General features: G+C 36.1%; 2 protein-coding genes across 4 annotated transcripts; one reads left to right on the top strand and one right to left on the bottom strand.

Annotated features, from left to right (window-relative positions):
* The first annotated feature begins 931 nt into the window (after window positions 1-931).
* On the top strand, window positions 932-2,670 carry LOC133696371 (diacylglycerol O-acyltransferase 3). Its single transcript, XM_062118546.1, has 2 exons — window positions 932-1,325; window positions 1,771-2,670. Exons 1-2 carry the CDS (start codon window positions 1,002-1,004, stop codon window positions 2,500-2,502), a joined length of 1,056 nt encoding a protein of 351 aa, XP_061974530.1. The 5' UTR covers window positions 932-1,001; the 3' UTR covers window positions 2,503-2,670.
* Window positions 2,671-2,941: 271 nt separating this feature from the next.
* On the bottom strand, window positions 2,942-13,279 carry LOC133696369 (uncharacterized). Of its 3 annotated transcripts, none has more exons than XM_062118543.1 (24): window positions 12,703-13,279; window positions 12,445-12,502; window positions 12,144-12,232; window positions 11,988-12,043; window positions 11,783-11,858; window positions 11,462-11,528; window positions 11,024-11,090; window positions 10,716-10,782; window positions 10,062-10,145; window positions 9,941-9,982; window positions 9,579-9,731; window positions 8,829-8,906; window positions 8,159-8,239; window positions 7,999-8,064; window positions 7,782-7,910; window positions 6,791-6,847; window positions 6,560-6,649; window positions 6,237-6,302; window positions 5,545-5,613; window positions 5,369-5,473; window positions 4,970-5,095; window positions 3,652-3,710; window positions 3,500-3,536; window positions 2,942-3,367 (listed from the first exon to the last, which is right to left on the bottom strand). In XM_062118543.1, exons 1-24 carry the CDS (start codon window positions 12,901-12,903, stop codon window positions 3,215-3,217), a joined length of 2,076 nt encoding a protein of 691 aa, XP_061974527.1. In that variant the 5' UTR covers window positions 12,904-13,279; the 3' UTR covers window positions 2,942-3,214. The 3 variants fall into 3 exon arrangements, with proteins under 3 accessions (XP_061974527.1, XP_061974528.1, XP_061974529.1); XM_062118544.1 differs by having other exon boundaries at window positions 8,159-8,227; XM_062118545.1 differs by lacking the exon at window positions 5,545-5,613.
* Window positions 13,280-13,326: the final 47 nt, after the last annotated feature.

Raw genomic sequence — 13,326 nt, 5'->3', positions numbered from 1 at the left:
CCCTGGACCCGGCCAAAACACTTAATGTGACTCGATTGACCCAGCGAGTTGATTCGGTGACCCGATTGACTAGGCAAGAGTCGGTTAAAAACTTGGTTGGAACACATTGACTTTTGATTTTTTTCATTAAAATAACATCGTTTTGATTTAAAAAAAAATTAACCTGAACAATTCAATAACCCGGTCAAAACCTGAACCCAAACCTTATACCGGGTTGGGTCTGAAAACTATGGTTAAAACCCCTTTTACATAATAATAATAATAATAATAGAATACACTTTATCTTTTATTCTTACTCTTATCTTCAAGGATTCCAATTTAAAATCAAAGTAGATTGAATTCTTTTTTATTTTTTGTCGATCTAACAATCTAAATATTAATAGTTGCAAAAAACTTGATCAAAAGGATTTATTATACATTTAATGTTGCAATGAAGGTGTGTAAAGTTTTTTTCAAAATAAATAAATGCAAGAGCTTAGATTAGGAGATTATCAACAGGATAACACGTCATTTCACACATGGATTGAACACACTCACAGGAGAAATAACAATGCACTCAAGGTTAATTCTGGGATTTCATATATTTATATGTAAAAAAGCTGACCTCGAATTCCCACGTGTTAATTTTGTTTCAACGTGGCAATACACGTGGTCATGAGTGTCTTAAATCGAACACATGTGTCGATTGTGTCTCTACGTGGCAATACACGTGTCATGCTTGTCTTCAATTGAGGCCGTACGATCTCCAACAAAATAATCCAACAGCTGATACAGAACTCATAATCGTGTCTGAAGAAAGACAAAGCGTGGCAACCGAAAACGGTCACGAGCCCGCCAAAACCAAACGCCACGTCATCTATGTCCAATCATTTGCTTCCACGTGGAAAGAAACGGTGGAAACCCAGCCACCTCTTCCACCCCTCCCCTGCTTGCATAAGGAAGCCAAACAGAAAGTATTGAGAAATAAAGTTAATCCAATCTAGCTAACCTTGCCAGAAGTTATGGAGGTCTCACGTCTTATTTCCCGTCAGCCACCCTGTTTCTCTAGCGGCAGTGGATTTGGCAATCATCAGACTCGTTGTGAAGCTTTTTCGAGATCCAGAAGAATTGTGAATGGATTTGGAGTTGTAAGCAAGGTTCATACTGGGTTTAGAGATAAAGGGCATTTGAAGTACTACTATGGATCAGAAGGATTAGTTGTGAGATGTGGAGGGAAAAAGAAAGACAAGGAAACATCAACAAAGAAGAAGTTGAAATTGTTAAAAGAATTGTCAGTGGTTCCTCATAATGGTTCTGTCGATGATGTTCAGGCCAACCTTATCGCTGTATGTTTTTCCTTTTCTTGTTTTGTCTTTTAGATGCATGTCTGAGATTTACTAATTCCAAGATTAAGTTTGTGTCATAAGTTGTGCTTCTGATTAGTTGCTTGGTGGTGGTGTTTGATCTTCAAGAAGCTGAAAGTTGACAACTTTTGTTTGCTTAAGTTATCAAAAGGTCGAATTGAAGCTGTCTGCTTATTGGAATTTATGGAGATAGTGATTTAGCATGATCTGAAAACCAATATTGATTGTTTGATTAGTAGTTTAGATGGGGATTAATCAAGATTTTATTGGGATTAATCAAAATTCAATCAGGATTTGCCTTTTTTTTATTTATTTATTTCCCGTTTTTATCTGGGAAGATGTTGGTGATGAATGCTGAATAGCCTGTGCATTTAGATCAGAACAAATCTGTTTCTGAGTGTTTTTCGTTATCGAACTCTGTATGCAGGAAGCAACACAATTACTGATGAAACAGTTGGAACAGTTAAGAGCTGAGGAGAAGGAGTTAAAGAGGAAGAAGAAAGAAGAGAAGGCGAAGCTGAAAGCTGCAAGGATGAAAACCATGCTTGACTGTGAATCATCCTCATCGTCTGAATCGAGCGACAGCGAATGTGGGGAGGTGATTGATATGAAGCGTTTGAGGAATGAAGCAGTTGCAGAGCCAATTATTGAGGAATTGCAATCAGTTGCTCAAGAAGAACCAACTTCAATCCTCCCGGCATTGCTGACTCAAGAATCGAGCGTTACAGAGATTAATGGGTATCATGATCATGGTTTGGGAATTCATGGAGAAGAATGCGGCGGTGCTCAAAGCACCAGTTGTAGCAATGCTATTAGGGTTAGTTGTAATCCCACAAGTTCCTCAATGATGTCAGGAACATCTGATAAAAGAATTGAGGTTTGTATGGGTAACAAGTGCAAGAAGTCTGGAGGTGTAGCGTTGTTGGAAGAATTTGAGAGGGCTGTTGGTATAGGGGGTACTGTTGTTGGATGCAAGTGTATGGGGAAGTGCAGGGATGGTCCTAATGTGAGGATTTTGAAATCTGGTAATGAGGGAGTGAATGATTCTGTAAGGATTCCGGCTGCTAATCCTCTCTGCATTGGGGTTGGTTTAGAGGATGTAGATGTTATCGTCGCGAATTTCTTTGGGAAAGAGTTGAGTGTTGCTCTTGCAACTTAGCATCATCACCTCACTGCTGATATCCAACGTAGCTTTTTGCATCACTTGTGGCTTGAAATGGTGTTTTTCCTGCTTATGGCTTGCATTGTTATTGGCATGGCCAGATGAAACTCTCTTTTGACTATGTAAATATAAATATTTTAATGGCAAAGTCATCGTTTTTCTGAAGGTCGCCCTTCTCTGGTAATCCACAAGTAGTCTAAGAGACATACTGCCGTCATATTCAAATAGCTTATGGCAAAACTTGGAAGCTTATGTTAGAAAGAGTTTTAACTGTCTTAGCACACTTACCTCAATGTTTTCCATTTAAGATTTTACTGTAACACCACCATATATTTTTGCAGAATGCTATTTTAACAATTCCTGATGTACAGTTCAAGGCCTGTTAGACTGTTTTCACATGCTACAGTTGATGCATCATCTCTTCCAAAAACTGGTAAAAAAAACAGCGATTTCCAGCAGTGGCTGCTATACAAATGAATATCATTACACAACCATTTACAAGCCTATATCAGTGTAGCAGTCTGCAATTTGATTGTTTTAATTCAAGGGTCGTTCTCGTATGAGTGCTGACATGCACCAATTGACTAATAATCCCACTGGCGCAGAGAGGACTGGGGAAACAACCAGCAATATGATAGCAACACCATTGCACACGGCAAACAACGCATGTGCATGTATAAATACACTTCCATTCTGCATTGCAAGTCATTCAATGCCTGGGGTATTTGAGCTTAGGCTGATGTTCAGAGTCATCCAAATTGCTACATCGCTTCATATAAGTGTCTAGTGTTCTCTGCTTCGCAGGGCTGCTTCTCTGCTGGCTGGCTGAAACTTCCAAGGTTTTCTCTTGCCCATCGAGCATCTAATTGATCAATAAATAGAATTCAATTGCATGAAGGCACTAAATCACTACGGATACCCCACTGCACTAAATCACTACAGATACCCTGCTACAAACTAACACTAAAGAAATGCCCAGCGCTTGTAAAATCACCTGTCCCAAATTTTCCAATTTGCTTTGAACAACATCCCTGAAGAAAAATATCATGTCAAACTAACAAGCATTGATAGAGCGAGATCATAAGCAATGCTCAAACATCTGAGTTTAGTTAAGTCTCGTGCCAAGTGTGACCGAAGTGAACATACCAAATGATGTCATCAACTGTGTCATTTGCTAGCAAGTAGTATATATTGACTGAAGAAACCTAGAAAGCAAGAACCAAATCATGTCAAAACATTGGGCGCGCATACAGGTAGTTGCCTGTAAAAACTTTAAACAAAATTTGAGTAAATGAGAAACTCCAGAGAAAGTAAGCCCCATAACATAACTTCATTTCTCAGAACTCGATTACCTCTCGAACTATGATCTCATACAATACTCAAACATGCTAGGATTAAAAGATACATGTGAAATCCATTATAAAAAAAAAAACTCAAGCAAGGGTTATCTAGATATTTACTGCAGTTTCATCTATCTAGTAAGTTGTGACACATATAGGCAAACACGGGTGCCCTAGTAAAACAGGAAAAGCAGATTGCAGTTCTGAAGGGTGTGTGTGAGTGCATTTAACTTTACAAAGAGGCATCCTAATGGAACTCCAATGAATTGATTCACCAAATAAAAATGCTGGAAGAGACTAGCTCTATTGCTCTGGTTGCACTGTAAGCATATAGGAGGGTCTTGGGATCAAGTCCTGGCATAGTGCACGTATTCAGAGAATGGAACTCAAGCTTATTGGTTCCTGAATCATTTGGACCAAAACATTCATGATCATTACTAACATGTCATCAAAAGCATCAGACCATGAAAGATTTAATGAACCATCTAAAGGAAACTACACCAACCCCAAATCATTAGTGCAGCAGAAAATCAAAATCATCTTTCCAGAGGGAGATTGTATAAATTTCAGAATTCTAGATTGCCTGCAGATCATACACATAACCAGTACTCTTTCATTTATTCATCTACCGATGCTAAGGGCACCACCTACAATCCAAAAATTCCACCACCATGCCTTTGAAAAGTTCCAAATCAGAAAACTTATCAATGTGCCTCCACAACTAATTCAGTTGCACAAGCAACTATCTACAGCAATGTAATGCATGTGCAAGCTCTTACTCGTTACCACCATTTAGCACAGAACACTAAGCAGCATATTTTGAGAGAGCTCAGTAAGAAAACTAATGTGGAATTACAGTAAATTGGAAAATCATACATCCAATCCCTAGTATTAGGTTAAAGCCTAAGCAAGCTAATACAAGGCTTCCAATTGTTTTATGATTGACTACCAGGCCAAACAAAATCTCACCATACTAAATGCAGTGTTCTGATTCTTAATCAAACAAATCAGCCTATTGCAAAGTGAACCAGCACCAAATTATACCCTTAACAGAATTGATAACAATTTATATTAATGGTTTTATATAAATCTAGAAATAACATTCATGGTTGACTGTAGTTTACCTGACCAATCCTGTGAGCACGGTCTTCCGCTTGAATTAGGTCACCTGGTGTCCAAGACAATTCCGCAAAAATAACAGTGCTTGCAGCTGTTAAAGTTAACCCAACACCTCCAGCTCTAATAGATAGCTTCACAAATACATTTTCACAAATAAACCATAACGACTCAACGCACAACTTGCACCAAAATTCAGTAAATTTGAAACATAGTATCAAGAGTAATGCTAATCTTACCCAATACTCTTCCGAAAAAATCTAATGCATTGAAGGGAATGGATCCCATTAATCCAATGGTTGAAATTTTATGGGAAGTGATTTTGGGAAGAATAGCATCACAATATAGCATCAATATTAAGGTACAAAAATAAAAGGCAAGTAAATAAATGAAACAAATTGGCATACCACTGCTGCCTTGATAGCATCCTTTTCCTGAAAATCAGTAACCAATGCTTGCCTTGAAGCTGCAGCAGTTTTGCCATCAATTCGGATGCAACCCACTTTCTTTTTCTGGAATTTGGAAGATCTCATAAGAATAAATCGATGCAAGGAAAATTTCAGTCATATGAAAGTTGTATTACAAGAAGAAACTCATGTATTGAATCAATCATGGATTGATGGTGAGCAAAAATCAGAAACTTGCATCCTGCCTGCAAGGAACAAAGCAAGAACAGTGATTTAACCATTAAAAAGTGGACAAAGTGGAAAGCAATTTCAAAAGGTAAATAAACCTCAGGGCAGATGGAAAAATATTGAAAACAGTAATTATAACTACATCCAAGCTCACTTGGAGTAAAGATAAGGGGTGTGGTGTAAATTGAGCCGATCTGCTTTTACTTTCACATAAGATTGCACCATGGATCAGAAATCTGCTTTTAGTTAGTATTTCATAAGGACAAAACAATTGATTAATCAACTCACACTACCAAAGCCAAGGCTGCTACTTGGATGGGCTTCAATAGGAAATAGAATTTAAGTGTACTCCATACAGGTTATAGATCTTTCACACATGCTCCAGAATCTAATAAAGGTCCTAGAATTGTAACAAATTACAACGAGATTTGACACCTAGAATATTTAAGCTTTTAGCAACAGAAACTAGCATTACAAAGAAGCAGACATTATAGTGAATCTGACTTCAGCATGATTATCATCAAGATGAAAGCACGAGGTAGGACCATAAACCTACCTTCTCTTGCTCATAAGCAATAGAAGAACACCCCTGGAGAGTAAAGAAGCATGCATTAAAGAAAGATAAAGAGAATGAAATCACCTCAATGACAGTTCCCAGATAATCTAGAACTCCAGATATCTTGGCTTCAGCAGAATCAGTATATATCTGCAATTCAATAAAGTAGTGACAGGATAATGAAGTTGTGCAAGATGGGTAACGAGGACATTTGTGGCAAAAAAATTATGTCCTTGGTATTTAATGAAGTGAAAAAAAAAAAAAGAACAAGAACAGAGATATGTCATTCTGATTTGATAGTACATGTACAAACAGGGAACGTGCACATATTACACTTAAATGATGAAGATGAAGTAGGCAATGATGACCATGCAATCATATCATGCATACCATTTCTAAGTAGATACCTTGTTAATAAGATTCTTCTCTGTGAATTTCAGTGATTCAACCTCCTCATCTGATGCACAAGCCTTAATTTTTCCTTTTACCACCTCCAACTACAAAACAGAACAACAATACCATTATATTTTTTTTCCTTTCCTTTCCACTTTTGGATAGAAACTGTGCCTCCAACTCCAAGATACTCAATTGACTTTATAGAGCAAGCACAAGAGACAACCACCAGTGAGTTGAATTACCTCACGGAATAAAGCATTGATTTGTTTCATGTCCTTTTCAGGCAAATCAAGGAATACCTGTAAATCAGTTGCAAAATTTGTGAAGGAACCACATAAAAAACCATATTCTACATATTCATCTGATACAAATAGTTAAACAATGTGTCCATGGACAAGCAAGCAGAGGAACAAACATGAAAGGCTGAGAGAGCCACGGACAAGCATAATATGGCATTTCTTCTGCATCAAATTGATACTGATAATTAAATTGGAGAGTCGTGGACAAGTGTGAATGTATTAATTCAATGTCAATTTAGTGATAATAATTAACAATAATGCAATCTAACGTAGCAAAAGTCCAACAAACTCCCAAGAGTAAAAGTCAAACAATGTTTAATTTCCATCACTGATAAGAATTTCTCCCACAGTATAGCTTTTTAATCCCAAAAAGTTTCAACAAGCCACTGACCAAAACTCTCAAACCAGATGAAAATCCTTTGCTTTGTTGGACTTTAAAAAAAATTCTTGCGTTAAAAAATCTTAATCGATGCTAATACTTCCAAGCCGTTTCGATCATGGAATAAAAACCAATCAAAAAAGAGATTTTTTGCAAGGAGCAAAAACAGGTTTAAATTCTCCTAGCAACAGGTTAGAAGCTTAATTGGACTTAAAAACCATTTTTCTTGCATTAAAAAATCTTAATTGATGCTAATGCTTCCAAGATATTTTGATCATGGAACAAGAATCAATCAAAAAATAGATTTTTTGCTAGGAGCAAAAACTGGTGCAAATTCTCCTAGCAACAGGTTAAGAGCTAAATTGGACTTAAAAACCATTTTTCTTGCATTAAAAAATCTTAGTTAATGCCTAATGCTTCCAAGCCATTACAATCATGGAATATAAAACAATCAAAACATATATTTTTTGCATGGAGCAAAAACCGGTGCAAACTTCCCTAGCAAAAGGTTATGAGTCATATCAGAAGCAAAGGAAAAATGAACAAACAACATACCTGTTGCCGTCGTTTCACAGGAAGCTCAGAAAGGACATCCTTTTTAAGCCTGCGTATCATCACTGTTGCCTTCATTAAGTTGTGCAATTCTTCATGGTTACTTGCACCTTGGTAAACTCCGAATATTCCCTAGAAGAATAATACAAAGCAACAACTGTTGATTATCAAAAGGCTTAACAATATAATAAACCTTGAAAACCATGAAATATTTACTTACCCCCTTGCAATACCGGTTACCATATTCATGAACATTCTTGTATACATCAGGATACAAGGCTTCCAACTACAAAGTGTGGTTAATTTCATACAAAATCAATATAAAAAAAAATCCTGAAAATCTTAAATGCAACAGGCTATCCAAGCATCATTCAAAGTACCTGCTTAAAAAGCTCTATTGGTCTGGATAAAGCAGGGGTTCCACTGAGCAATATTGCATATTGAGCTTTCTGAAATTGAAACTGTTGTTAATTTCAGTCACCGAGATTTTTGTGTTTGTGTGTGTGTGAGAGAGAAAGAGAGAAAGAGAGGAGAGAGATGCTGGTGACTGACGTAGCTAACCAGAAAGTATTTCAAATAATATTAGTAAATAATTGAATGCTTTCTATGTTCAAATACAATTTCTTATGACCAGTCAATTCTTTGACATCGACAACGATGTTAAATCATATTCTTATTTGCTAATTGCTTTAAACCTCCATGCTCATGGTTCAATATGTATGTTTCAGCTTAGTACAAAATCATAGCATATCACTTCAGTGACTATGACAACTCATCCTTTGTTGAGAACTTGTTCATAAATACATAAGTGTGTCAGTGCGTGCAGCACATGCTATGCATGCCTGCTTCTGTAATACAAGAGAAAGCTGGGAGAACTATAAATATTTTGGAGAAGTGAGTTCATATACAATATGATTGCAAAACTTATTGTAAGCAATTACGGAGAATGACTTTGGGTGAGCTGCACAGCAGCACATATTCTTGCATTTTGCAATCCAATAACCTAACTAAGAGATGCAAGCATGTATTCATTTGTCCAAAGAGGACAACCTTTATAACTGGAAGCGAGGCAGTTGTCCTCTTCGCTTGAGCATTTTTCAGGAAGTGTGACTCGTCTGCAATCACAACCTGAACCAAAAAAAAAATTTGATACAAGGACCAAATGTAGCAAAGTCATAAATATACAGAATACAAGTTTGTTAAGCTCTATAATTAACGGACACCTGTAAGTGAATAAACACAGATATAGACATCTAGATTTTCTCATTAATTAATCAAGTTCAATTTTTTTGGCACAATACATCAAAGACCTTTAAGAAATTTAGTTATCTACACTACACTGATACAGAGCACCATCCTTGCCATGCTATTTACTAAATTTTGCAGGGAGAAAATGAAAAGAAAACATTGTTCAATGTTTGATTTATTGCCTTAAGTAAAGATGTACATAGATGAGATTAGGATAGTCAAACAATAGTTATTTTGAGCTCACATTTGAGTAGTAACACCGTCTATTCAAGAAGTAAATTTAATCTTAAGCTAATAATACTATCAAATTCATCCTTGCATTGTGAATTTTCAAACACATTTTGCTGAAAATTATTAACAAAAAGCAAAAGAATGTTCCAGCATTTTCTTGTATCATGCTCAATGTCCCCATTTCCAATAACATTAACTTTCCTCTTCATCCTGATAAACACTTCATAATTTCACCTTACAGATAATTGATCTAAGAAAATTGGACTAGTCTAATGAAGGTGAATGTATAGCCCAACTCAATAAACGACTTATTGGACTTACCTTAAACTCTGATGTCATTAATTTGTTCTGCAACTTAGGGACTGCATCATAAGAGATGATGTTAAATAAGCCATCAAGGCGAATAGTGCTCCTAGAACTTGATACAATATTGAATCCAGCTCTGTTAGATCCACTCGATTGCGATAAAACAACCTATTAAAATTCAGTTGTTAAGGAAAAAAGAAAACAACTGTACAGAACAAAATAAAATGAGAATCAAGTTTCCAGGTGTTGAGAAGGAAATGAAAAGGGAAAGAAACAGAGGCAGAAGAGCAATGAGAATATGCTCAGAGTTATAGCTCTGACTATGGAAAAAGGAAAAGTAACCACAAAATTTCAAAAAGGACTAAATAAAAACATACAAGTATATCTGATGAAGGAATATCAAGCCATTGGTGAATCGTCTGCAATATAGCATATGTATTAGGCAACTGGGAAAATGCCTTGTTAGAAACTGCAACAAGCATATAGTTACACACTTACTGAAGCCCAATGCAAACGCAAGGAAGAGGGTGCAAGTATTAGAACAGGCCAGGAATTACGAACACATGCTGCTACAGCAATAGCCTGGAAAAAACACGATAAATTCCATTTTGCATGATAGTAATTAGAATTTGTATTGCTTGGTTGTTGTATTGCTTTTCCATTCTAATATCAAATGCTAAAAAAAAACGATCAAGGTATCTACTGAACATAAGCTGCTTGAAACTCATTATCCAACTGCAAGAACAAAAGGAGGGTAGATAAATCTTCAAAAAATAAATTAAAACTAACATCCTCCAGTTAGCTTCACTATAATAAGAATCAAATAGAAAAATCAGTGCATATTACAGTTATAGAGCATAGAAAAACATGGATATCATCATGTAGTGGACAATGGGCATTGCAGAAAGTTAATTTGATACAATGGCAAGATATCACAACAAACAGGGATTAATAATTAGAACCTAGGTTCGGCTAGATACACAGCCTATATACCCTCATATAACTCATACAATGCTTGCACGACAGGTAAGCAGCTACTTCTGTGAAGCTATTACCAAGAGCATTACCACAGTAACATACTCTTATGGAAGCAGCATGTAGCTTTCATAACGATATTGAAAGGATAGAAATAGAAATGAGTAGATAAATTGCCTGTAAAGTCTTTCCCAGTCCCATTTCATCTGCTAGGAGTGCACGCCCACCATGTTGTAAAACAAACCTAAAGAGGAAAAGAAAGAGATAAGAGAAATGCAAAAGAGTCATAATTAAACTGTGTACTATCTCATATATTACAAAATAAACAAGGAACAGAACTTAATTTAGTCATTTGAAAGAGATAATAGATCAAGTAAAAATGAATAATGTGGGGAACTCGCCACGCAGATCAAGTAAAAATGAATAATGTGGGGAACTTGCCACGCAGAACAAGTAAAAATGAAAAACGTGGAAACATCCCATACCTAACACCATCCCGCTGAAAAGGCATAAGCTTTGATTCAATATGGTCTGGTATCCTGTCATACCAGTCTTATAAAGGGAAGAAAAACTCAGCAGAGTGAAGAAAAACAAAAGAAAGCTGAAGATATAAACAAAGTTACTCTAGGAGAAAGCAAAAACCAGAATCCAGTAAAACCATACAAAGTCCCCAAAGTTCTCTTCTTTCTCTGTATTTAAAATGCAATTTATAGGATCACAAGAAAAATTCAGAGCACCTTTGATTATCACATCCCAAAATTTATATTACCATAAGAACTTTACAGTTTACACCAATTCAATGTTCTAAAACAAGAGATTTACTGTTATGATGAAGTTAAAAAAGAAAATCATCAATGGAAAGGCAACTTATAAATGCATTTATCAATATAAGATAGATTTGTATTTGCAAATCTAGACTTTACCTCGAAGATCTGGAGCAACAGAAGCAGCAGCAATAGCACGTTGCACCAAGGTGTCTAACTTTTCTACCTTGAAACATTATGATATCACGGAGTGAAGTCATATAACAATTAAACAACAAAAGTGTAAACACATGCATGGTCAATTAATAAGCACTAAGCATGATTTTAAGATTAGCTAGGAACTGTGCTGCAAAAAGAACAGAGCTCATCATGCAATGTGTGAAGTGAAACATGAAAAGGAACCAGTGATGGTTCAACTAACCACCACTCTAACAATCAAATTCAAAATCATGAAGAGGAACAAGAAGGATCAATAATCACCTCAACATTAAAGCCAGATATTTCACTAAGAACTTTTTCTGCTGACAACAAAGAAGATACTGGGAAAATCCACAACCTGCAGGTTCAATGACCAAGATAAGGCTGCACTTAAGAAAAATTCCACAACACGCTCATGCTGGTCTAGAGTACTTTGAATAATGACAAACACACATGTATGCATATACATATATGTAAAAAGAGAGACCTTTCTTTTGCATTCCAATTGGCTTTGGGGACCTTGCGGAGAGCCCCCACTAGTACCTGGCATGATATAAAGCATAATGTGTGAGAAAAAGAACGGACTTTCACAAGCAATCAAAATGGGGGGAAAATAGTACAAAGGCATGTGGGAAATCATTACAGGGTCGTATAAAAATTTAGCGGCAATGTTTCCAGTAGCGTGAAGAATAAACTTGACAGAGAGCTTTGGTAATGCCTTGGAACTTTCAACTTTTTGAGCACAACCACCACATTGTATGCAGATAGGATAGTAGCAAACTGATCAGCCACGTAGTATAGTATATAACATAAAAATTTAAACTTACAACATTTTAATCCATAATTTGAAATAAAGTTGAATATAGAAACAGCAACCCTAAACCATAATTAAAGAAACCAGTAAAAAGCAGATAATTAATCAGAGCAGAGAATCAAGAACAGACCAGGCTTTGGTTTTGATACCGGCGATGATTTGGGCAAGCCATCAGGCAAAGGATCAACCTGAATTACGATTATTTTTTTTAAAAAAAGGTTAAATCTTTATACAATGAAGAAACAGAAAACCCTTAGAATTCCAGGAAAATTTGAATTAAAGGAGAAACCATGAAATGGGTTGTTGAAATACTGGTGAGTAGTAAAGTAAGGAAAGGTAAAGAGGTACAAAATTTGTGAAGAAAGGAGAAAAAAGGCGAGGACTTTACCTTTTTTGAAGGAGAATTAAAGATGGGTTTGTTGCTAAAATGTAATTGCTGGCTTTGTTGTTGATTAAAAGAAGAAGAAGCAGAAGGTTGCGGTTGCGGTTGCTGTTGCTGTTGTTGAGATGCTATCTTCAGGAGAGCGTCTCTTTCAAGGGAATCAAATTCTTCAGCGCTTAAACCCCAGTCGTCGTCATCCAATTCCATTTTCTTTTCTCTTTTTTGTTTTCAAATTCTAAGACTCAAGAGCTGATGATTTTGATATTTTGACAACAAGAGAAGAGGGTTTTTCTCTTTCTTTCTTTTAAAAAAAAAAAAAAGGATTTGAGAGTCTTTTTAGTTCAAGTTTGAGCCCGCTCTTTTTAGAATCAAGAAACCAAAATAACAAAACCCTCTCCTTCCCTTTTCTTCCCTGAAAAAAATAGCCACTTGTATATATACTGTCATGCCATCATAATATGGGCATCCTCTTCAAGCTTTAGCAACTTGGGATTCATCTAGGGGCTTAGGGCAGATACAATGTAGCATTCTCAAGAATGTGACACCCTAGCTAGAGAAAAACAAGAAAGGAAAATGGGATATTACCAGTATATATATATATATATATATATATATATATATATATATATA

The sequence above is a fragment of the Populus nigra genome, chromosome 6, assembly GCF_951802175.1.
Source record: "Populus nigra chromosome 6, ddPopNigr1.1, whole genome shotgun sequence".
Classification (NCBI taxonomy): Eukaryota; Viridiplantae; Streptophyta; class Magnoliopsida; order Malpighiales; family Salicaceae; genus Populus; species Populus nigra.
Note: the sequence above shows the minus strand (reverse complement) of the source record. Positions and strands in the feature narration are given on the sequence as shown.